The sequence below is a fragment of the Oncorhynchus tshawytscha genome, linkage group LG16, assembly GCF_018296145.1.
Source record: "Oncorhynchus tshawytscha isolate Ot180627B linkage group LG16, Otsh_v2.0, whole genome shotgun sequence".
NCBI lineage: Eukaryota > Metazoa > Chordata > Actinopteri > Salmoniformes > Salmonidae > Oncorhynchus > Oncorhynchus tshawytscha.
The window spans coordinates 65,594,077-65,620,253 of record NC_056444.1 but is presented as its reverse complement, the minus strand read 5'-3'; the positions used below and the strand labels follow the sequence as shown (position 1 = coordinate 65,620,253).

The following is a 26,177-nucleotide window of genomic DNA, read 5'->3' as shown; positions in this document are numbered from 1 at the left end:
GGATGCACTAACTGTAAATCGCTCTGGATAAGAGTGTCTGCTAAATGACAAAAATGTAAATGTAATGACCATGTACTGTGCACTTCAGCACTTATATATTTTGTACATTGAAAAATGTTCTGGATGAATTATGTGCTTTTATAGTTGTAGGAATATGATTATTATGTTCTTCGACATTGGTAGTAGAATATAATGGAATACAATAATCACCAACTAAATACAATAATGCAAGATTATGAACAAACTGATTGATCGACGTCGTCAGATAGGGGCAGTTTTGAGGAAGTGACGCGCGCTTGAGACAGGGCGAAGGAAGTTTCATTTGGCTCTGTGGTGCTTAACTAAAGTTTTCCCCGGAGTCACAGTGGGGGATTAGACATTCTGTGGAAATTGTAACGCTGGAGAGACTGATCCAGCGGTGGAGGGAACCATCGTTTTCTTCGGCGTTGAAAGAACAAGTACGCCTGTGAGATTAGTAGAGGACCGCAAAGGATTTTTTTCTCCCGCTTTCCAACCCCCTCTTTCCCAAATCTTCCGACCCCCTTCTCGATCGGAGATGGGGAAGGAGCAGGAACTCCTAGAGGCGGCGCGCACAGGAAATCTTGCCGCCGTGGAAAAGCTTCTCTCTGGGAAACGACAATCGACTGGAAGTGGAAGTGGATCATCGGGGACTGGTGGAAGCAGCAATAGCAGTGGTCACAATGCTTCGCACCCGCTTTCCAGCCTTCTCAGGTAGGGGAGAGCAGCGGATGAATGGAAGGCAGAGCGGGATGGTTCCGACCTAGACCTAGGTGGTCATAAAGTGTGTTGTAAACGGCAAAGCCACATTCAGTAAACAACCCCTCTGATCAATCATTTTATTGTATTTTGCAATCACAGCAGTAGATATTCATTTGCTAATTTGCATCCATGCAGTGGACCCTTGCCATGTTTAAAAATAACACATTAACGTTGCATGCGCAATGGAGTGCCTCTTTGTTAGATGATCGTCAGTGCAAAATACATAAATAAAATGCCACATGCAGCAGAAACCTTCTTACATACGCAAGATATTCATATGTTACCAGTATGTCGTATTGCAAACTCTAGTCCTCCATTTAATCGTAGCTAACTAGTCAATGGTTTTGGTTTGTCTATACATTTTGGACCGTTGTCATTGAGAAATTGTCTACAAACGCCCAAACATAATTCTAGTATTTTTATCATATTGATGCCAGACCCATTCATTCTCATATGCCAAGATTAATTTGGTTCACATAAACCGCGATAAAGGCAATGAAACACGAGCTGTCAGTGAAATGGAACATCCTTCCCCTGGCATTGTTCCATGCCCTCCCGGAGCTAGTCTCTACTAGCAAGTGGGTGGAATGCAGTGTGTCGGCGGCCTGGGCAGTTGCATGCTGTTTTTTACTTGATCATGCAGGGAAAAATATTGGTTTATTTTAACCACAGTCCATCTTGCTCAGGGTTCTTTGTGCTGATAGGATTACATAGGCATAGATGAAGTGAGTGCACTTGAATGCCCACTGAGTGGTGACAATGTCAGAAGTAATAATGTTGGTGGCACCTCTACAGCCCTTTCAGGTAAAGGTTGCAAGAGAAAGGGAAACATTGAAAACACAATGACCTAGGCTACCTCAAGCCCTATGAGACTGTCAGTGCCATTTCCGCTGGGCTTGGAGTCATTCATTGCCCTGGGACCTGTGGTGCCCTTTTGTCTACTCAGTAACATACTCCAAGGGGCTTTAAACCTGCCATGTTAAATGGTCCTTTGCTACTTGGCAAGCTAGCAAAGGGCTGTTGGGTTGGTAAAGCACCTCCTGACCTTAACCTCGTACAGAAAATGCACAAGGACCAACTGCCCACCCCTACACAGTAAAGTTTAACATGGAAGAAGATTGGAGGTAACATGGTCATAACATGGAACTTCCTCTTAAACTCTCAAAAGGTTTTATGCCATGATATGCCTTCCATCTCATGTCTTTGGCTAAGAAAGTGTTAACCACGGAAAGGGCTTTAATGTTATTTTTCATTCTGGACCAAATAAACCGATGACAATCAGAATGCTGGCAACATACAGGTGCGCAGCAGCCCTGTCAATCAACCTCCTACAGTGGGGAGAACAAGTTTGATACACTGCCAATTTTCCTACTTACAAAAGTATGTAGAGGTCTAATTTTGATCATAGGTACACTTCAACTGTGAGAGACGGAATCTAAAACAAAAATCCCAGAAAATCACATTGTATGACTTAAGTAATTCATTTGCATTTTATTGCATGACATAAGTATTTGATACATCAGAAAAGCAGAACTTAATATTTGGTACAGAAACCTTTGTTTGCAATTACAGAGATCATAAGTTTCCTGTAGTTTTTGACCAGGTTTGCACACGCTGCAGCAGGGATTTTGGCCCACTCCTCCATACAGACCTTCAGGTTTCGGGGCCGTCGCTGGGCAATACGGACTTTCAGCTCCCGCCAAAGAATTTCTATTGGGTTCAGGTCTGGAGACTGGCTAGGCCACTCCAGGACCTTGAGATGCTTCTTACGGAGCCACTCCTTAGTTGCCCTCGCTGTGTGTTTCGGGTCGTTGTCATGCTGGAAGACCCAGCCACGACCCATCTTCAATGCTCTTACTGAGGGAAGGAGGTTGTTGGCCAAGATCTCGTGATACATGGCCCCATCCATCCTCCCCTCAATACGGTGCAGTCGCCCTGTCCCCTTTGCAGAAAAGCATCCCCAAAGAATGATGTTTCCAGGTTGGAGTCTGTTTGATTGAGTGTGTGGACAGGTGTCTTTTATACAGGTAACGAGTTCAAACAGGTGCAGTTAATACAGGTAATGAGTGGAGAACAGGAGGGCTTCTTAAAGAAAAACTAACAGGTCTGTGAGAGCTGGAATTCTTACTGGTTGGTAGGTGATCAAATACACATGTCATGCAATAAAATTCAAATTAATAACTTCAAGATCATACAATGTGATTTTCTGGATTTTTGTTTTAGATTCCGTCTCTCACGGTTGAAGTGTACCTATAATCAAAATTACAGACCTCTACATGCTTTGTAAGTAGGAAACACTGCCGATTTTGCAGGTTATCAAATACTTGTTCTCCCCACTGTATAAGCCTCATCAGGGTGCCTACGTCTCGTGGCTGAGACAAGTGTTTGCTAAAATCCCCAAGGTGATGCATCGCTGTGCTACTCATGCCAGGCTGTACATTACACTGACTGTACTCTAGCTAATTACATTAAACCTTCTTAATCGGAAATTCAGGGATGTCATGATTCAGTCAAGGCTGCCTCCATCCCTGCCTCTCTGTTACTGATCTGTGGGCGGGCATGGACTGAAGAGGCCATTGTATCATCTGGTCTGGCTCGCTTAATCAATGGCTGCCAACCTTCCTCTTGGAAATGATTGGCTAGCACTTGTTGGAAATAAATAAAAACGATGGTCTAACCATTGACTGTTAAAAGCTTCACTACTGCAGCCTAATATCACTCAATTCTCTGAAAGGCTGTGGGCCCTTCAGCCTTTAAAATATACCATTAGCATTGCCTCTAAGTATATGTGAGCTATACAGATTTATTGACATGTTTACCACAGAGAGGCTCAGGGGTAGTGTTTGCTGTTGTATGTGACATTTAATTTAGCACATGTAATGAAAATGTCAATACGTTTAGGGACATGAATGTGAATTACCATTCGTTTGACAACACTGTTCGTAAGGTTTTAAATGTTATCAAACTCAACCGTTTATCATTTCCAGTGATGAAGACATGGATGTCTCATGGTATGGGGTGGTATGCAAAATTGGTCAACTTTGAACACCTTGACCTGAATGTTTTGGCATTCAGGTCAAAAAATACACTTTCTGACCACTTCTTCCATGGGCAAACATGTATGGAAAGTTTTGTTTAAATCAAAATGAATTCTGTCATAAAGTGATTAAATTCAAATGGATTTACCCTAAAGATGGTTGGTTGGTCTGTGTAGTGTGCAGCTTGCTCAACTTATTTTCATGATGGAAAAGCACTAACCTATAGGCCTAGGCCCAAGTCTCTGCATATTCTACTTTCATGTTGCACTTCTTTCCACCAGCTACTGGAACACTGACATCTGTTTATAGCACAGGCACAGCATAGGTAGTTGCTCTTCTTTGCATAACGCATGCAACAGTTTTTAAAATTCCCACATTTACTATCATCATTGGCGAAGGTGTGTTGTGTTTGTGCTGAATGTTTTGCAGTTCTTTCTTTGGAATGGAGCACGTGTTGAGACTTGTTGCTTTTGTAACTAGGCAGGAGCACAGCTTCGCTCTGCAGATTGTCTACTTTTCTTGAATGCCTGAATGGAAAACTCAATTGGACAGACACAAGCCCATCATGTTCAGAAGCCCCACATGTGCTTTGTATTACTCTGAAACAGAAAGATAATTGAATGGAATGGAATGGGACTGGCACTGGATGGCATTCCCCGCAGCTATCATGGTAGGAGACAGGCAGCCCTGTCAACATTACCTTCTCCCTGCTCGGCATCAATAACAACCTTTCAGACTGAACAGCAGCAGAGTGGTGCCTGATAAGGCTTCCTGATCACCAGGGTTGGATTCAATGCCAGAATAACCATGTGCTATTCAGTTCACATTTCAATATAGTTGACCACCACTGTTTTTTGACTACCACTGTGCTCGTCCTCTACAATAAACACTTGATTGGCCCTAGGCCAATGGAGGTGCTTTAATCCAGTGGTTTAAGACTAACTAAAGAAGCAGAAGTGGTGAAACAAATGACTGAATCTGAATGTCATACATTAACTGCAAGCTATGCCTTTACAAATAGTGTACTGTACATTTACTGCAACATAATGCCAGGATCTCACTTGGGCTCCATGACCCGTCTCGATCCTGGAGGTCCACAGGAAGAACTCTTCTCCGGAACTTCCTGTACCAGGTTGTCCAAACAGCCCCAGCTGCTGTGGCTGGGCCAGGGCCGGGGTAAGTTGAGTCCATGGCAGGCCAGGGAGAGCAAGAGAGAGCCTGGCCTTCCCACTTACGGGAATTTAACAGAGGAATGCATGGAGGAGCACTAACCGAACTGACACTCACCAAGCTTAGGCCGATGAAGGTCTGTGTATTGTCTCTTAAATTAACAGCAAGCTCCTTTATCCCATTAACACAACATCTAGAACAGCCATTTTTTATATTTTTATGAGTCCTCAAGGACCAGTCTGGGCATTTTCTAGGCTCAATGTCCAAGTGAAGAAAGAGCTGTCAGCTGTAGAAAATACATTTTTAAATGCATTCTCTTTTTTTTGTATTTTTATTTTATTTATATAAATATATATATTTTTTAATAGTACTATAGGTAGAGATGTAACGATTCACCGATACGCATCAGTCCCCGGTTCAAATGCAAATGCAAGGTCTGGGGGACCCCAAACCTATCCAACTGTATCACGCATTGGTCAGAAAATCTTATGAATCGCCTGTTCACTAAATAGTTTTGCTCATATTACTTTCTTTTTACCTTCCGAAAATACCTAATATTTTGTGACAACTGATGCGTCCTCTTCCTCAGTGTCAAACTGCATGTAACTGTTGACAGTCATTGATCATCAAGTAGTTTTGAATGCTGAACAACACAGGCAATATCAGTAGCCTGGACAAACAGTGCGCTGCTTCACATGCTGACCATGCTAGCTAGCTAGATAGCTACCGAGATGATTATTAGCGACTAGGGTTGCACATTTTGAGGAATATTCAGAGGTGGAAACTTTCTGTGGGAATTTATGGGAATTAACGGAAATGCATTACCGTTCAAAAGTTTGGGGACATTTAGAAATGTCCTTGTTTTTGAAAGAAAAGTTTTAAATTGTCCATTAAAATAACATGAAATTGATCAGAAATAAAGTGCGGACATTGTTAATGTTGTAAATGACTATTGTAGCTGGAAACATTTTTTTTATTTTTAATGGAATATCTAATATCTAGGTGTACAGAGGCCCATTATCAGCAACCATCACTTCTGTGTTCCAATGGCATGTTGTGTTAGCTAATCCAAGTTGATCATTTTAAAAGGGTAATTGATCATTAGAAAATCCTTTTGCAATTATGTTAGCACAGCTGAAAACTGTTCTGATTAAAGAAGCAATAAAACTGGCTTTTAGACTAGTTGAGTATCTGGAGCATCAGCATTTGTGGGTTCGATTACAGGCTGAAAATGGCCAGAAACATAGCACTTTCTTCTGAAACTCGTCAGTCTATACTTGTTCTGAGAAATTAATGCTATTCCATGCGAGGAATTTGCCAAGAAACTGAAGATCTCGTACAACGCTGTGTGCTACTCCCTTCACAGAACAGCTCAAACGTTTTCGAACCAGAATAGAAAGAGGAGTGAGAGGCCCTGATGCACAACTGATCAAGAGGACAAGTACATTTAGTGTCTAGTTTGAGAAACAGACGCCTCACAAGTCCTCAACTGGCAGCTTCATTAAGACGTACCCGCAAAATACCAGTCTCAACGTCAACAGTGAAGAGGCGACTCTGGGATGCTGGCCTTCTAAGCAGAATTGCTTAGAATCTCAGACTGGCCAATACAAATAAAAGATTAAGATGTGCAAAAGAACACAGTAACTGGACAGAGGAACTCTGCATCTGCTCATCCCCTCCGGTGTACGATGTCGCCAGAATACTAACCACTGGTCCTGGCATTCATCATTACGCACACCTGGCACTCATTACGCCCACCTGTTAATCATTTATGATTGACACCTGGACTTCATTACCATCATCATTTCCTCCCCTTTATGTCACGCTCATGTTCACTCACCAGTTGATATTATTTTTGTGTACTGGTGTGTAGCCACATGGAATTGTCTCCTTTCTGGTTTTGTTGTTTTATTAAATGTTCACCTGCTTCCCGACTCACAGATCCATTATTACATGAGTTCACATGGAATGATTTCACTGAACAACAAAATAAATGGAATATTGAATGATCCCCAATGATCCATCGCATCTCCCAAATAAGTTTTCAACATACATCTGTAAAGTCTAGAAACTAAAGCTTTGGTTGTCTTGCTCTCAGGCTTCCATGTCTTCTCCCAGGACCTCAATGTCTACCTCTTGAACATCAGACTCTGAGGCTTCATCTTGACTGTTACTTTCCAACCTTGTTGAGGATGGCTTGTTGTCAGGCTCAAAAAGCTTCATTTGCCCGGATGGCCACCAATTTTTCAACCCTTGTATTGGTCAGCCTGTTGCATGCTTTGGTGTGTGTGTTCCCAAACAGGGACCATTTGCGCTCTGAGGCGACTGATGTTGTTGGGATTTGGAAGATGGAGGCAACCGGGGAAAGAGCCTCAGACCCACAAAGTCCTTTCCACCAGGTGGCTGATGCAATATCGCAGTTGTGCCAACATGTCTAATTTCCATCCCAAAGCCCTTGCTTGGAATTGTACTTCACCAGACTGCCAAGAACTTTGCCCTCATCCAGGCCACGGTGGCGAGACAAGGTAGTGATGACACCATAGGCCTTGTGGATCTCTGCACCAGACAGGATGCTCTTGCCAGCATACTTGGGGTGTATGGGCTTCAGGCAGACGTCGTCACGTATTTTGATGTATTTCAGAACTGCAGTTTCTGCTTGGAGCAACATTGAAGTGGGCAGGGGAGTACATGTTTCTTCTCTAACATCTGCAAGCAGTCTGAACATCAGACAGGATGGCATTGTCTCCCTCAATCCGTGCATTGGCTACTGCTATAGGTTTCAGGCTGCTTACCACTTCCCCCAAAATACATCATCCAGGAGGATCCTCTTGATGGGGCTTTCTGTATCGGCAGACAGTGATATGGACATTTCTTGGAGAGACTCCTTCCCCTCCAGGAGACTGTCAAACATGATGACAACACCATCCCAATGGGTGTTGCTGGGCAGCTTCAATGTGGTGCTCTTATTCTTCTCACTTTTCTTGGTGAGGTAGATTGCTGCTATAACTTGATGACCCTTCACATACCTAACCATTTCCTTGGCTCTCTTGTCACCAGTTCAAATACCTTCTCTGGTCCAAGGTCATTGATGACTGCATTCAGCTCATCTGCAATGTAGAGACTGGTGTGTCTGTTGTCCCTTGTGTCTGTGCTCTTGTAAAATACTGGTTGAAGGGTGGATATGATGTAGTTAATTATTCCTTGCCCACAAATATTCAACCACCCATCAGAGAAGATTGCAATAGTCTGCTTTCTCTATGATTTGCTTGACATTCACTTGAACTCTGTTGAACTCTGCATCCAGCAAATGAGTAGATAAAGCATATCTGGTTGGAGGGGTGTATGCTGGGCGAAGAACATTCAGAAATCTCTTCCAATACACATTGCCTGTGAGCATCAGAGGTGAACCAGTTGCATACTGTACACAGCTCGAGCAAGAGCATTTCTCTAACTACGTTCCAAAAAACTTCTGATTACAGGAGGACAATGAGCTGTTGCTATTGAAAATGTGTCTGATTCACCATTTACACCTCGAATAGAAGTGGAGGGACTTTTGTCAGAGGTTGATTGTTGTGAGCGCTGCAGGAACTTTATGTACTTGGCCAGATGATTTTGCATCTTTGTTGCATTCTTCACATTATTTGGCACAGTATTTGCAAATGTACATAGCTTTTCCTTCAACATTAGCTGCAGTGAAATGTCTCCACATCAGATAGTGCTCGTGGCATTTTCCTGTAAAGATGAGAAAAAAATGAGTAAAAAAACCCATATACAGATAAATATTTAAGCAGTTAGATTAAACAATTCCTTTGTAAGATAAATGTTTTAAAATGAAACATGTATGGAAACAGGTGAATTAACACTCAGTTAGCAGGCTCAAGGGGCGGCAGGATAGCCTAGTGGTTAGTGTTGGACTAGTAACCGGAAGGTTGCAAGTTCAAACCCCCGAGCTGACAAGGTCTTTCTGTCGTTCTGCCCCTGAACAGGCAGTTAACCCACTGTTCCTAGGCCGTCATTGAAAATAAGAATTTGTTCTTAACTGACTTGCCTAGTTAAATAAAGGTAAAATAAATTTAAAGATGTAAAAAATAAAACCCACATGGTAGCAAAAACTAACTAGCAGGAATTGTTAAAAAGTTAGAAATGATTTAAACACACTTTGCTGTAGGCTACTATTTACTAGTTAACAAAAAATCATGTATGTCATATAAAATATATTCACCCCACCCAGTATTGTAATCAAAACCTATCAGAAAGCATGTAGTCCCTGGCTCAGCCAGTGTAGTTGTGTGGGCCCAATAGCATCTCATTAGTGTGCAAGAATCAGCTATACATGTGATGGAACAATGCACTGTGCATGCAGAGGTTTGCATTTCCATTGAATTGGGAATAGTTTAACCAAAATATGACACTAGACCTAGAATTGCCTTGTGTATCCCACAAAAGTGGTTCACTGTTATAAGCTAACTTAAGTAAAATTCCCAAAATTCCCGGGCTTAACTTTCCCATGTAAAATTTCCCCAAATATTCAGGAAATTTCTCGGAAAGTTTACCGACCCTTATTTTAGCAAAGTACCCTTATTTTACCAGATCTTCCTTTAGCTGGTGGAGGTCTATATTTAATCCCTTATCATTTCTGCCAACTTTATGAACGAGGTGAAATCTCTTTAAATTCCTATTGTCAGACTGCTCTACTTTGTTAAGCAATTCAAAACTAACTTGTTGATTTGTTGTGTGGCAGATTCAAAGCCATATTAACTCATTGCAGAATATATCCATAGTCATGAATGAATCATATTTATTTGATGACAATGCATCTAGTCACCCGTCAAACATCTGAACTCCCAACAGTTACATTGATTTAACAAAATCAAAATAGTAAACGGTGCAAAGATATTTCTATTATATACAGTAGGTAGAACAAGTATTTGGTCCACTGCCGATTTTGCAGGTTTTCCTGCTTACAAAGCATGTAGAGGTCTGTAATTTTGATCATAGGTACATTCATTTGCATTTTATTGCATGACATAAGTATTTGATACATCAGAAAAGCAGAACTTAATATTTGGTACAGAAACCTTTGTTTGCAATTACAGAGATCATACGTTTCCTGTAGTTCTTGACCAGGTTTGCACACACTGCAGCAGGGATTTTGGCCCACTCCTCCATACAGACCTTCTCCAGATCCTTCAGGTTTCGGGGCTGTCGCTGGGCAATACAGACTTTCAGCTCCCTCCAAAGATCTTCTATTGGGTTCAGGTCTGGAGACTGGCTAGGCCACTCCAGGACCTTGAGATGCATCTTACGGAGCCACTCCTTAGTTGCCCTGGCTGTGTGTTTCGGGTCGTTGTCATGCTGGAAGACCCAGCCACGACCCATCTTCAATGCTCTTACTGAGGGAAGGAGGTTGTTGGCCAAGATCTCGCGATACATGGCCCCACCCATCCTTCCCTCAATACGGTGCAGTCGTCCTGCCCCCTTTGCAGAAAAGCATCCCCAAAGAATGATGTTTCCACCTCCATGCTTCACGGTTGGGATGGTGTTCTTGGGGTTGTACTCATCCTTCTTCTTCCTCCAAACATGGCGAGTGCAGTTTAGACCAAAAAGCTCTATTTTTGTCTCATCAGACCACATGACCTTCTCCCATTCTTCCTCTGGATCATCCAGATGGTCATTGGCAAACTTCAGACGGGCCTGGACATGTGCTGGCTTGAGCAGGGCGACCTTGCGTGCGCTGCAGGATTTTAATCCATGACGGCGTAGTGTGTTACTAATGGTTTTCTTTGAGACTGTGGTCCCAGCTCTCTTCAGATCATTGACCAGGTCCTGCCGTGTAGTTCTGGGCTGATCCCTCACCTTCCTCATGATCATTGATGGCCCAAGAGGTGAGATCTTGCATGGAGCCCCAGACCGAGGGTGATTGACTGTCATCTTGAACTTCTTCCATTTTCTAATAATTGCGCCAACAGTTGTTGCATTCTCACCAAGCTGCTTGCCTATGTTAAGGGAATTATTTTATAAACACTTAAGTAATTGAAGCCAGCATTTTCTATTGTTCTATTGGTTTTCAAATCAACTTTCTTTCATTATTCAGCAGGCAATGACAGAATCCTAGTCATATTAGCTACCAATGCTAGTTGTTGCATCTTTAGAGCTCCCCTCTTTCAAAATTTCGAATGGATATTTACATCTATGTCACATCAAACTGCTCACATGGGCCCTGCGCTTATAATGTGAAGAAATAATAATACTTTATCAATATTAAGCTTAACGTTCTGATCTGTTGCATTATTATTGCATTGCTTATTTTTTGATGTTCAATAGTTGAATTGAATTTTGTATCTATCGTCCCAGAACTGTCCCAGAGTCTGTTTGAAAGGTCTCAATTTTGTTTGATCCGCTCTCTCTCCCTCTGAAACTGTTGATTTGTTTCTGTCCCATTCTGTGTTGGCTCCAGTAGGGTAATGATTGGTAAGACTGGGGGTGGTCAGGATACAACGAACGAGGCAAACTAGAATTATGACGTAGAAGTATGTAGCTAGCTAGTGCTAGTTAATTTGTTTGTTCTCACTCTACTTGTCATGACTGCCTGCTGCAGCAGTCTCTCTACACCAATGACGTGCTCAATTCACACATTCACATTCACAGATGAGGGTTGGATTAAGTTGTTCAAGTAGGCCAACTAAAATAAGTAAGCAAGGCATTTAGCCTCTTTTAGTCACCATTAGTAACGTTTTAGGAAGTTTGAGTTAAGTCCTTGCCATGAGTGACTCAGAATTAGCTTAAATCTGGATAAAAACTGCATTTGAAAGAAAAAATGTAGGCTAAACAGAAATTGCAGAGTGCAGACATCAGATGAACCCTAACCCGTAACCACAGAGGAAGGGACTGGGAGGAGAGAGAGGTGTGTGTGTGTGTGTGTGTGTGTGTGCCAGCCAGGGTCAGGTTACTCAGCTGTGGAGGTCTCTTCTGCTCAAATCAGAGTGGTGATCACAATAAGCCTTAAGCTGTAATTGTGAAAGCCACAACGGTTGCAGCAAGGGAACCTCTCAAATGTTCTTGCAGGGTTTCTGGATGGTCTCTGCGTAGTTTGGACTACCCTTGAGCTGTTATCTCTCGTCAGGATTTTGCCCTGTTAGCAGTGTTTGGGAAGCTACTCTAACTTGCTAGCTAACACCTCGAGACAAAATAGCCAATGCCTTGTTAGCACATGTTAGCTTAGGCTACATTTGTTGTTCAATAACAACAAATGTGGTTGCGGTGGGATCAATGATACACGTATGTAAACTGATATGCTTGCCTATTATCTTTCATTCAGCATGAATGGCTTGTCCACTTTGTGCAATTGAGTGTTCATATCTGTATTTGGGAGAGAGGCAGTGAATCAGAGAGAAGGATGTCGTGATGAGTAATCACTCAGTCATGTCCGCCACTCAGGTGAGCATGGTGTCTACCATAGAGCTCTCTGTCACTCTGAATTCCCAGCATCTGTGTGTCTGTGGTTTAATGTTAACAACATGACACTACCCACCCAGGCATGTGGTGAAGCAGGAAGAGAATGCTCATGAAATGGTAGTTTAATAGAGTGCCTGGCACCTAGGTATTTGTGGAATAGCTGCTGCCTGTCTGTCTCCAGTAGCTAAGAGCCAAGTTATGAGTTTGGCAAATAGCATGCAGCAAGTGTCACGTTCAGGGGATGGAAGGATGACCTCTGTACGGTCTTTCAATGTTGTCGTTCCACCCAGGAGAGCGAAGTGGTAGCTGGGAAATCCAACACCTGTGTTGGCATTCTTGGAGTATTTGAGTTAGGGGTGACACTGACAGTGTGAATGCCAGGCCATGTACGGTTTACGACCAACATGTTTGTCTTGTCAGAGAAAGCACTAGGCTAATAGATGCTGCTGACAGCCCTCCTTTATGCATGATGAATTCCACAGTTGTGTGGAGGGTAGGGGTGGGGGGAAGACAGATACTTCTGTGAAGAGGCCTCTCTTGGCCCTGTCATGTACAGTGGTGGATTCTCTTTGCTGTGACCATGACAATTGCTGCCGCTACACATCTCTAAATAGGTTGTTTCACTGCAGAACTGTGATTGCTGTTCATCTTTCACAAAGCAATAGACTGTATGTAAGAAAAAGGCTAATTTAAGTAATTGCCTTAAATGATCATCATTGTGGATTGGGAGCCTAAACAGAATATAACTTGCCCATAATTGGATTATCAAATTTGATTTTGCAATTTGGGTGGGGGATTTTGGGGTAGTTTCCAGAAAAAATGCCTTTCCACAAAATGTTTAAATTCCATTGTTATTTTCTCAGCCCAAAATGAGAAGGCAGAAATAGAAACTAATCTTGACAGGAAAACTACAGCGCGTTAGTTCCAAATAAGAACATGGATCCCGACAGAAACCAGTGTTATTTATAGGCTCCCACTGCATTTACTGTGTTAAAACAAACAGAAAAGGCCTCCTCCTCTCCACGATGGGCCTGGTGTTTCACAAGAGAAACAGACTAGAGGTCGACCGATTATGATTTTTCAAATACCAATACCGATTATTGGAGGACCAAAAAAGCTGATACCGATTAATCGGCTGATTTTTATTTATTTTTTATATATATATTTTTTTACATTTATTTTTATTTGTAATAATGACAATTACAACAATACTGAATGAACACTTATTTTAACTTAATATAATACATCAATCAAATCAATTTAGCCTCAAGTAAATAATGAAACATGTTCAATTTGTTTTAAATAATGCAAAAACAAAGTGTTGGAGAAGAAAGTAAAAGTGCAATATGTGCTATGTAAGAAAGCTAACATTATAGGACTATTTCCCTCTATACCATTTGTATTTCATTAACCTTTGACTATTGGATGTTCTTATAGGCACATTAGTATTGCCAGTGTAACAGTATAGCTTCCGTCCCTCTTCTCGCTCCTCCCTGGGCTCAAACCAGGAACACAACAACAACAGCCACCATCGAAGCAGCATTACTCATGCAGAGCAAGGGGAACAACTACTTGAAGGCTCAGAGCGAGTGACGTTTGAAACGCTATTAGCGCACGCTAACTAGCTAGCCATTTCACTTCGGTTACACCAGCCTCATCTCGGGAGTTGATAGGCTTGAAGTCATAAACAGTGCAATGCTTGACGCACAACGAAGAGCTGCTGGCAAAACACACGAAAGTGCTGTTTGAATGAATGTTTATGCTCCTGCTTCTGCCTACCACCGCTCATTCAGATCCTTAGATAGCTGTATGCTCAGTCAGATTATATGCAACGCAGGACACGCTAGATAATATCTAGTAATATCATCAACCATGTGTAGTTAACTAGTGATTATGATTGATTGTTTTTTATAAGATAAGTTTATTGCTAGCTAGCAACTTACCTTGGCTTACGGCATTCGCGTAACAGGCAGTCTCCTTGTGGAGTGCAACGAGAGAGAGGCAGGTCGTTATTGCGTTGGACTAGTTAACTGTAAGGGTGCAAGATTGGATCACCCGAACTGACAAGGTGAAAATCTGTTGTTCTGCCACTGAACAAGGCAGTTAACCCACCGTTCCTAGGCCGTCATTGAAAATAAGAATGTGTTCTTAACTGACTTACCTAGTTAAATAATGGTATATATATTTTTTTTAAATCAGCAAAATCAGCGTCCAAAAATCGGCCATTCCGATTAATCGGTCGACCTCTAAAACAGACACCTCTAATCAACCCTTTCCGATGTGTTTGTTTGTACGACCCTTCTTTCACCCCTTACAGCCTCAACAGCACTGGAGGACAAATATGCGTGTCCCTAATGTGAAATACAGTGACGTGCGCATAATTATTTGAAAATGTGTGTTTGTAACTAGGTCCAGAGACGTACAGTAACAGTTTCATCCAGGCATGTGTCCCAGCCCAGGCAACAGGTAGCCTAGTGGTTAGAGTATTGGACCAGTAAACGAAAGGGTGCTGGATCGAATCCCAGAGCTGACTAGATACAAATCTGTCATTTTGCACCTGAACAAGGCAGTTAACCCACTGTTCCCCGGTAGGCCATCATTGTAAATAAAAATGTGTTCCTAACTGACATGCCAAGTTAAATAAAGGTTAAGTAAAAAATAACGAAAAAGCTCCTGCCCCAGATATTGGGCACACACTGGTTGTTTCAAATAAATGACGTTCAACCAACGTTGAATTGACGTCTGTGCCCAATGGTTATGGTCTCCCTGGACTTCCCTGGCTGGTGTCTTGCCGTCTCCCTCCCTGCTGCTCTCAGCACTCTCCTGCCCACCTGCTGGGACCGCGGCAAGACTTCTGAAAGCACCATCCCCTACTCTGACTTCAAACATGTTTTACTTGGAGTCAGAAGAGAAAAATGTATTTCCTCAATAATAAGCCACCAATTATCCCCAGCTCGTTTTAACTTCTGCTTTGCTTTCACTTCCCTGCCTTTGCTAGCCCAGTCTTATTTATTTAGTCTGAGGAAGTCTTTTTTTTCTTTTTTTAATGAAAACATGTCAGCGCTAAAATGGTTGTCTTGAACTAACCAGCCTAATCTGTATTCTCCAGAGTCTATTCGCACTTCCCACCATCATGTTGAGGTTTCTTCAGTGTATTCTGGATGTTGGTATGATGACTAATGGTTGACATTTATTTTTTATTAGACACTTCCTTTCCCTAGCCTGATCTGTTGAGATAAAGTAATTGCCCCCCCCCCCTCTTTACGTACAACATACGTCTGATATGGTGTCTGTGGCCAACATCCAGCAGCGTAGGGAGGAAACGCAGAGATACGAGATGAAGGCTTGGGTCCTGTGAGATTACTGTCGGCTGATACATAGGGTGGTTTCCGTTCCATCGCTGATTCATCATTCAGGACCGGAGGTGTTGCTCTCACATTGCAGCTTTTTATAAAGATATTACATTTTCTCTATACTCAGCCAAATCATTAGTTGGCAAAATAACTTGAACCTTGCCGAACTAGAAAATACACAAGTTCTTGAGCTATTTCCAGATGGGAGAAGTGGGTCATCGGCATCACTGGGAATTGCTGCTGCCTTGTCCGTCCAGTTGGATTGTAGCTGAAACTAAACAGCAGCTCACTATTTCAAACAAAATGTTGATAGAGGTTATACAGTGCCTTCAGAAAGTATTCACACTCCTTGACTTTTTCAAAATGTTGTTTTTGCAGCCGGAATAAAAAATGTATTCAATTGAGATTTTGAGTCACTGGCCTACACACAGTACCCCATAATGTCAAAGTGGATTCATGTTTTTAGAAATGTTTACAAGTTAATACAAAATTAAAAGCTCAATTGTCTTGAGTCAATAAGTATTCAAGCCCTTTGTTATAGCAAGCCTAAATAAGTTCAGGAGTAAAAGTATGCTTAACCAATCACATAATGTGTTGCATGGATAACAAAGGAAAACACTGTCAACCTTTGCCTTGATGTCAACTGAGTAGGTGTCAACTTTTGACTGGTTCTGTAGTTACTCCACAATACTAACCTAATAGACAATGTGAAAAGAAGGAATCCTGTACAGAATAAAAGTATTCTAAAACATGCATCCTGTTTGCAACAAGGCACTAAAGTAATACTGCAAAAAATGTGCCAAAGAAATTAACTTTATGTCCTGAATACAAATTGCTGTTTGGGGCAAATCCAACACAACCAAACACATCACTGAGTACCACTCCTCATATTTTCAAGCATGGTAGTGGCTGCATCGTGCTATGGGTATGCTTTTCATCGGCATGGACTAGGTAGTTATTTAGGATAAAAATAAACTGAATCGAGCAAGGCACAAGCAAATTCCTAGAGGAAAACCTTCTGCTTTCCACCAGACACTTGGAGACACATGCACCTTTCACGAGGTCAATAACCTAAAAGCACAAGGCCTAATACACAAATACACTGGAGTTACTTACCAAGACGACATTGAATGTTCCTGAGTGGCCTAGTTAGTTTTTTCTTAAATCCGCTTAAATCTTTAGTAAGATTTGGAAATGACTGTCTAGCTATGGTCAATAACAAACTTGACAGAGCTTAGAGAATTTTTATAAAGAATAATGGGCAAATATTTTACCATCCAGGTGTGCAAAGCTCTTAGAGTATTACCCAGAAAGACTTACACCTGTAATTGCTGCCAAAAGTGATTCTAACATGTATTGACACAGGGGTGTAAAGACTTGTGTAAATTAGGTATTTCATTTTCAATACATTTTCAAACATTTCTAAAAACAAGTTTTCACTGTCATTATGGGGTATTTTTTGTAGATGGGTAAGGGGAACAAATAATATTTTAATACACTTTGAATTCAGCCTGTAACACGCATTCGGAATAAGTCAAGGGATATGAATACTTTCTGAAGGCACTGTAGCTTGGATTGTAAGATTGTCAGGGATGTGTAGTTACTGCTGTGGCATCAAATCAGTGTGGGAAATGCCAGCCTGTCTGAGGGACATGCTGAAAGAAAGAGTGACATTTAATTTATGATTTTACACCTCACCTCTTTCAAATTTTGTTTTTTCCTTCCTTTTTGGTACCAGCATTTCTTTGTAAAATGATGTGGTTTTTCTGGTTTTCCTTTGGCCCATTAACATGCTCTGCTATCAGAGCGGCGTGTGGTGTAAGCGGTTTATCCTTGCCTTCTGCTGCATCACAGATGATGTGTGAAACAGACGCTCACTGAGAGCTGTTCACGTGCAATAAAGACTCAATCATGATGCCCAGACACACAGGCTGAACTGTTGCCAAGTATTCTGAGTTATTAACAACTAGCTAAAACTGTCCACTAACTATACTGAACAAAAATTCAAACACAACATGCAACAATTTCAATGATTTTACTTGAGTTACAGTTCATATAAGGAAATCAGTCAATTGAAATAAATGCATTAGGCCCTAATCTATGGATTTCACATGAATGAGCAGGGGCGTGGCTATGGGGAGCCAGGCCCAGCCAATCAGAATGAAGTTTCCCCCACAAAATGGCTTTATTACAGACAGAAATACTCCTCAGTTTCATCAGCTGTCCAGGTGGCTGGTCTCAGATGATCCCGCAGGTGAAGAAGCCGGATGTTGAGGTCCTGGGCTGGCGTGGTTACACGTCCAGTTGGACGTACTGACAAATTCTCTAAAACGATGTTGGAGGCGGCTAATGGAAGGGAAATGAACATTACATTCTCTGGCAACAGCTCTGGTGGACGTTCCTGCAGTCAGCCAATTGCATGCTCCCTCAACCTGGGGCATTGTATTGTGTGACAAAACTATACATTTTAGAGTGGCCTTTAATTGTCCCCAGGACAAGGTGCACTTGTGTAATGATCATGCTGTTTAAACAATTTCTTGATATGCCACACCTGTAAGGTTTATGGATTATTTTGGCAAAGGAGAAATGTTCACTAACAGGGATATTTTTATGCGTATGGACATTCTTGGGATCTTTTATTTCAGCTCATGAAACATGGGACCAACACTTTACATGGAGCGTTTATATTTTTGTTCAGTATATGATGGCTAATGAGCCTATACTGCTGAAATTGTATTGATCTAATGGCAAGGATGTTCCCCTTGTCAAAATACATTTTCTTATCCTCTAAAAATCTCCTTGTAAGTGATAGGACTACTTGTCAAGTCAGAGCTTTGTAAGCTTTTACTTATGATGTTTTTTTCTGCTGTATGCAATATTATGGTAAAGCAATGCGTTTTGTTCTTTCCTGGAGAAATGCAACTTTAAATGGGCAGAGATGGAAACCACAATATTAAACACATATTTCATGGTCTGAGCAAAATGACTTGCTAAGACATCAGACTTGAATATAAAACCATGTCATTAGAAATGTTTTAAATATTCCCTCTCCCTTCATTTTCAGTGTTGCATCATTATTCCAGTCCCAGACCTGACAGGCACACTTGTCAGTCTTGCCTCAAGCTACTGGTCTTCTCGGATACCGAAATTGAGATTCAAACCGAATTGGATCCACAAAATATTTTTTTGTGGGGATTTTTTAGGACGCTGAATCCGCTTTGGCCTGCGATGAGGTTTTTCAATTATATATTTTTTTACTATTTTCTACATTGAAGAATAATAGTGAAGACATCAAAACTATGAAATAACATGTAGTAACCAAAAAAGTTCTAAATATAACCAAAATATATTTTTGATTCTTCAAAGGAGCCACCCTTTGCTTTGATGACAGCTTGGCACGCTCTTGGCATTCTCTCAACCAGCTTCATGAGGTAGTCACCTGGAATGCTTTTCCAACAGTCTTGGAGTTCAAATCAAATGTATTTGTCACATACACATGGTTAGCAGATGTTAATGCGAGTGTAGCGAAATGCTTGTGCTTCTAGTTCTGACAATGCAGTAATAACCAATGGGTAATCTAACCTAACAATTCCACATCTACTACCTTATACACACAAGTGTAAAGGGATGAAGAATATGTACATAAAGATATATGAATGAGTGATGGTACAGAACGGCATAGGCAAGATGCAGTAGATGGTATCGAGTACAGTATATACATATGAGATGAGTAATATAGGGTATGTAAACAAAGTGGCATAGTTTGAAGTGGCTAGTGATACATGTATTACATAAAGATGCAGTAGATTATATAGAGTACAGTATATACATATGAGATGAGTAATGTAGGGTATGTAAACATTATATTAAGGAGCATTGTTTAAAGTGGCTAGTGATATATTTTACATCAATTCCCATTATTAAAGTGGCTTGAGTTGAGTCTGTGTGTTGGCAGCAGACACTCAATGTTAGTGGTGGCTGTTTTAACAGTCTGATGGCCTTGAGATAGAAGCTGTTTTTCAGTCTCTCGGTCCCTGCTTTGATGCACCTGTACTGACCTCACCTTCTGGATGATAGCGGGGTGAACAGGCAGTGACTCGGGTGGTTGTTTTCCTTGATGATCTTTATGGCCTTCTTGTGACATCAGGCGGTGTAGGTGTCCTGGAGGGAAGGTAGTTTGCCCCCGGTGATGCGTTGTGCAGACCTCACTACCCTCTGGAGAGCCTTACGGTTGTGGGCGGAGCAGTTGCCGTACCAGGAGGTGATACAGCCCAACAGGATGCTCTCAATTGTGCATCTGTAGAAGTTTGTGAGTGCTTTTGGTGACAAGCTGAATTTGCTGCACCTTCTTCACGACGCTGTCTGTGTGGGTGGACCAATTCAGTTTGTTCGTGATGTGTACGCCGAGGAACTTAACTTAATACCCTCTCCACTACTGTCCCATCGATGTGGATAGGGGGGTGCTCCCTCTGCTGTTTCCTGAAGTCCACAATCATCTCCTTTTGTTTTGTTGACGTTGAGTGTGAGGTTATTTTCCTGACACCACACTTCGAGGGCCCTCGCCTCCTCCCTGTAGGCCATCTCGTCGTTGTTGGTAATCAAGCTTACCACTGCAATGACGTCCGCAAACTTGATGATTGAGTTGGAGGCGTGCATGGCCACGCAGTCATGGGTGAACAGGGAGTACAGGAGATGGCTCAGAACGCACCCTTGTGGGGCCCCAGTGTTGAGGATCAGCGGGGTGGAGATGTTGTTGCCTACCCTCACCACCTGGGGGCGGCCCGAGTTCCCACATATGCTGAGCACTTGTTGTCTGCTTTTCCTTCACTCTGCGGTCCAACTCCTCCCAATCTAAATTGGGTTGAGGTCGGGTGATTGTGGAGGCTAGGTCATCTGATGCAGCACTCCATCACTCTCCTTCTCGGTTAAATAGCCACTTTAAACAATGCTCCTTAAATAGCCCTAAAAAGCAAAGAGAAACTTTAAGACATGAAGGTCAGTCAACCTGGAAAAAGTCAAGAACTTTTAAAGTTTCTTCAAGTGCAGTTGCAAAAACCATCCAGCGCTATGATGTTCTTGCCCTAATATGGACTTCGTCTTTTACCAAATAGGGGTGGTATACAGAAGATAGCCCTAATTTGTCACAACACAACTGAGTGGCTCAAATGCATTAAGAAGGAAAGAAATTCCACAAATTAACATTTAACAAGGCACACTTGAGTGTGCAAAGCTGTCATCAAATCAGTGGGTGGTTACTTTTAATAACACTTTTTTGGTTACTACATGATTCCATATGTGTTATTTCATCGTTTTGATGTCTTCACTATTATTCTACAATGTAGAAAATAGTAAAAATAAAAACAAACCCTTGAATGAGTAGGTGTGTCCAAACTTTTTGACTGCTATTGTATATATATATATATTGTTAGGCTATTTCTGGAACTCAATTCTAACTCATTATAATAGCCTAAAATTGTTACTTCTAAATTAATAGTAGGTATAAAGCCTTGGCCCAGCGTCGTCCGGCTTTGGCTAGGGTAGGCCGTCATTTTAAGTACGAATTTGTTTTTAACTGACTTGCCTAGTTAAATGTAGAAAATAATAATAATAATGTAAAATCCACAAAACCAGAGTATGAGTGAGTAATCTTTATGCTGACAAATATCAAACTTGACTAAAGTCATTCAACATTAGTTAACAAAATAGCATATGGGCCTACAAAATAAGCCAATCCTCAACAAATAAGTAATATGTAAACATGGCACATTTTAGAAATGAAACAAATACATTAAATAGCTCAGATCTTCAAAATATGGGCCAAGAGCAGCACCAACCTTTTTCCCTTCTGTATCCAAATCAAAGTTTATATGTCACGTGCGCCGAATACAACAGTGAAATGCTTACTTACAGGCTCTAACCAATATTGCGGAGGAAAAAAAGTATGTGTGTGTGTGTGTGTGTAGGTAAGTAAAGAAATAAAAACAACAGTAAAAATATATTTGAAAATGAGAGTAGCAAGGCTATATACAGACACTGGTTAGTCAGGCTTATTGAGGTAGTATGTACATGTGGGTATGCATAGTGACTATGCATATATGATGAACAGAGAGTAGCAGTAGCGTAAAAAGAGGGGGTGGTGGGACACAATGCAGATAGCCCGGTTAGCCAATGTGCGGGAGCACTGGTTGGTCGGGCCAATTGAGGTAGTATGTACATGAATGTAGAGTTAAAGTGACTATGCATATAAGATAAGCAGAGAGTAGCAGCAGCGTAAAAGAGGGGTTGAGGGGGCACACAATGCAAATAGTCTGGGTAACCATGTAGTTACCTGTTCAGGAGTCTTATGGCTTGGGGGTTAAAAACTGTTGAGAAGCCTTTTTGTCCTAGACTTGGCACTCCGGTACCGCTTGCCATGCAGTAGTAGAGAGAACAGTCTATGACTGGGGTGGCTGGGGTCTTTGACAATTTTCAGGGCCTTCTTCTGAAACCTCCTGGTGTAGAGGTCCTGGATGGCAGGCAGCTTTGCCCCAGTGATGTACTGGGCCATACGCACTACCCTCTGAAGTGCCTTGCGGTCGGAGGCTGGTAACAACAACATCTTCTTCCTGTCCCACAACGAGCTATAACCTGTTTCACAGAGTGTGCACTGCGCAGTGGCTCGTGTTCATAAAGAGAATATGCCGTTTTGTCACAATGATATTTTCACACATTTGGTTTGATGAAACCAATAATTTTAATAGAATAAAACATAAATATGTGAAATTTGCATTTATGTTGTTTAGGAACTAAAGTTTTCAGATATTATTTTGGATCCTGTTGGCATTTCACATACAGTATTTTCACACAGGTCCGAGGTCCGTGGCCACAGAGCTGGATTCGACCTGGGATCAGAGGGTTAACTACAACATTTTGGATCTGACCCGGGATACAACCAGGTTGAATCCGAAATGTTGTATTCGGGTATTCGGATAGATCCGTGAAGAACTCATGCTTCTGTATTCTACACCCCCGAGCTCATTAAGTCAATGTGATTGAGTATAATCCACTGTAAGAGCTAGGACATTGGCAGGTAGAGAAGTGTCAGTCTCTCTAATGGGGACTGGAGGCTGTACAATACAGGTTGGACACTCACTGAAAGGCATGCTGAGCTACTGTTTGGCAAATGGTGCATCTGGTCTCAATGTTTGGCCGGCAGTCCTCCCTCCGCTTAATTAAGCCCTATTGCCCTGGCAGTGCCCTGGCCCCCGCCATGCGCCAGGCGCCCTAGGGCACTGCCTCGCCCCTAATCCCTATCTGTGTGGTCGCACTGCTTAATTGGACTGAGGACAAATCTGTTTATTTGACAGATCTCAGCCTCACCTGGTCTTTCCTCCCAGCAGCACAGCATCTAAATCCCTTTAGTCTCAGTGGGACTCCTGCTTTCCCTTTCCACTGCTCCATTCACCTCACCAGCTGTTCTTTTAGTTGTCATGTTGTAAAATTGAGTTTTTTTTCAACATTAGCTACCACCTTGAAAACCAGAGGGTTGTTTGGCTCACAGTACTGTAGATTCTGCTGTAGTGGATCCTGAAGAGACATAGACAAATGGCAAGTAGAGGGCAGCAACAAAGGCTACAAAAGGGATTTCCTTTCAAGTTTTTAGGAGAGTGACACAGAGGAAAAAGGCAATAAATGGGGTCCGTGAAGATGTCTTGTGCATCCTTGAGTAGCTTCAGCAGTCCTCTCCTTATACATAAAGAATGCAAGAAAGAGGGAGAGGAATGGTATTATTATCATTTGTCCTCTTAGTGGCAAGGCTTTGTGCAACGCTGAATTACAGCCTGTAGAATCTCTTTGACTTCAGCCTCGTCAAGTTGATATTCCCTCAGGGAAATTAAGGATTAGCTCTTTCCTTTCAAAGTGGAATTCCCTCAGTCCAGTTGTTGGTTCTGAATCGCTCTAGCTATAAGAGGATGAAGTGGATTGTCAAGTGCCACTACCTCATGCCCTTGAGTTCTGCCCTACTAAGATGCTCAGGGGAGGTGGTGAGCCTTACACAAAATCCTTGTTCACACTGCAGGCCTCAATGCTCAATTTAGTTTTGTTTTTCAAAATTCAAAAAAGGAATACTGACTGTCCAAACAGCACGTTACAAGTGACCTAAATGAGATTTGTGTGTGCTCAGACAGCAGTCATTTGCTGACACAGCTACTCTAGCTGTCATAGTGACGGCGGGTGTGTGCACATTGGTGTAGGCTGATTGGTGGTGCTCATGTTCCCCATCACTCAGAAGTTATGTAGCAAGCTACGTGACAACAATGCCTGCCGTGGACGTGTCCCAGTTGCTTTGAATGTTACAAATCATAGTGTAAGAACACTTTTAAAGCCTTTTATTTGTAAACAATTAACAACAAGCTAGTTAGCTTCAACGTCATGTTCTTGTCAAACTGTCAACAGAGTAGCTAGCAAGCAAGAAGATATGTCAAATAACAGTCTATGGCCAGGAATCAGATTTGTATTTGACTGTATGTGGCTTGAAATATCCGATTTCCTTTTGGCTGTTCAGACTGCGGGAAAAATAACCGATTTCAAATCGGAAATGCAAAAAAATGGTGTTTGTGTCATTTCAAACTGCCAATGTGAACAAAGCTTTAGAGGTGGCAGGAGAAAGGCCTCTTGTCGCCACGTTTTAGGCTTCATTTCACACTGCTTCCAGTCATTGTCTCTTGCGTACTATAGGCTAACAGCCTTGCATGCTTCCAGTCATTGTCTCTATTGCGTACTATAGGCTAACAGCCTTGCATGCTTCCAGTCATTGTCTCTATTGCGTACTATAGGCTAACAGCCTTGCATGCTTCCAGTCATTGTCTCTATTGCGTACTATAGGCTAACAGCCTTGCATGCTTGCAGTCATTGTCTCTATTGCGTACTATAGGCTAACAGCCTTGCATGCTTGCAGTCATTGTCTCTATTGCGTACTCATAGGCTAACAGCCTTGCATGCTTGCAGTCATTGTCTCTATTGCGTACTATAGGCTAACAGCCTTGCATGCTTCCAGTCATTGTCTCTATTGCGTACTATAGGCTAACAGCCTTGCATGCTTGCAGTCATTGTCTCTATTGCGTACTATAGGCTAACAGCCTTGCATGCTTGCAGTCATTGTCTCTATTGCGTACTATAGGCTAACAGCCTTGCATGCTTGCAGTCATTGTCTCTATTGCGTACTATAGGCTAACAGCCTTGCATGCTTCCAGTCATTGTCTCTATTGCGTACTATAGGCTAACAGCCTTGCATGCTTGCAGTCATTGTCTCTATTGCGTACTATAGGCTAACAGCCTTGCATGCTTGCAGTCATTGTCTCTATTGCGTACTATAGGCTAACAGCCTTGCATGCTTGCAGTCATTGTCTCTATTGCGTACTATAGGCTAACAGCCTTGCATGCTTGCAGTCATTGTCTCTATTGCGTACTATAGGCTAACAGCCTTGCATGCTTCCAGTCATTGTCTCTATTGCATACTATAGGCTAACAGCCCTGCATGCTTGCAGTCAGACTTGCGTATGTAATCAAGCAGGCAGCACGACCAGAGCAGTTTTTTGAGTTGGCTATGCATTATTTGAAGTAAATTGTTATGTAAAATCTATTTCTAATCTGGGACAGCAACTAGCGAGCGGACAGTTTTTGTGTATGATGTGTTCAGTGGGCATGAAACTGGAAATGTGCACATCCAGTCAGTCCAAGGCAGTACTCTTCGCTACTTAGCTGAGGTGCATTGCCGGTGTGGAGGGATTTGCATTGAACCTCTAGAGTGATTTCCTTCCCCTAACAAAATTCTATCCTTCACCATCATATCCTCCTCCTCACTCACTCTGCTAGTGTAGCTTCAGCCTGTACCACTGACAGAGCCACTGGCATCCTTATCAACTATGGCTGACTGTGAGATGCCTTTAGCAGGCAGGCCTATAGGTCCATACAGGCCTGTAATTGGGGTTGACTGTATGGGAATGACTGGACTAATGCACAGTGAGTGCACAAAACATTTCCATGAGATAGACTGACAAAGTGAATCCAGGTGAAAGCTTTTATCCCTTATTGATGTCATTTGTTAAATCCACTTCCATCAGTGTAGATGAAGTGGAGGAGACTGGTTAAAGGATTTTTAATACTTGAGTCAATTGAGACATGGATTGTCTGTGCCATTCAGCTGGTGATTGGGCAAGACAAAAGATTCAAGTGCCTTTGAACGAGGGAGGGCAATAGGTGCCAGGCGCTCCGGTTTGAGTGTGTCAAGAACTGCAACTCTGCTGGGTTTTTCACGCTCAACAGTTTCCTGTGTGTATCATGATTTATATATATTTTATTTATTTCACCTTTATTTAACCAGTTAGGCCAGTTGAGAACA

General features: G+C 42.0%; 1 protein-coding gene across 10 annotated transcripts in view; it reads left to right on the top strand.

Annotated features, from left to right (window-relative positions):
* Positions 1–288: 288 nt before the first annotated feature.
* LOC112216130 (ankyrin repeat and SAM domain-containing protein 1A-like) overlaps positions 289–26,177 on the top strand; it is a 109,527-nt gene continuing 83,638 nt past the window's right edge. For 9 of the 10 annotated variants that reach the window (XR_006079088.1, XM_042299500.1, XM_042299505.1 and 6 more), the window contains exon 1: positions 289–732. Coding sequence is in view for 9 of the 10 variants with exons in the window: in XM_042299500.1 (XP_042155434.1) it covers positions 557–732 (176 nt within the window). In the remaining variant the exon portion in view is untranslated. The remainder of the gene's footprint in view (positions 733–26,177) is intronic. The other variant, XM_042299502.1, reaches the window with a different exon arrangement.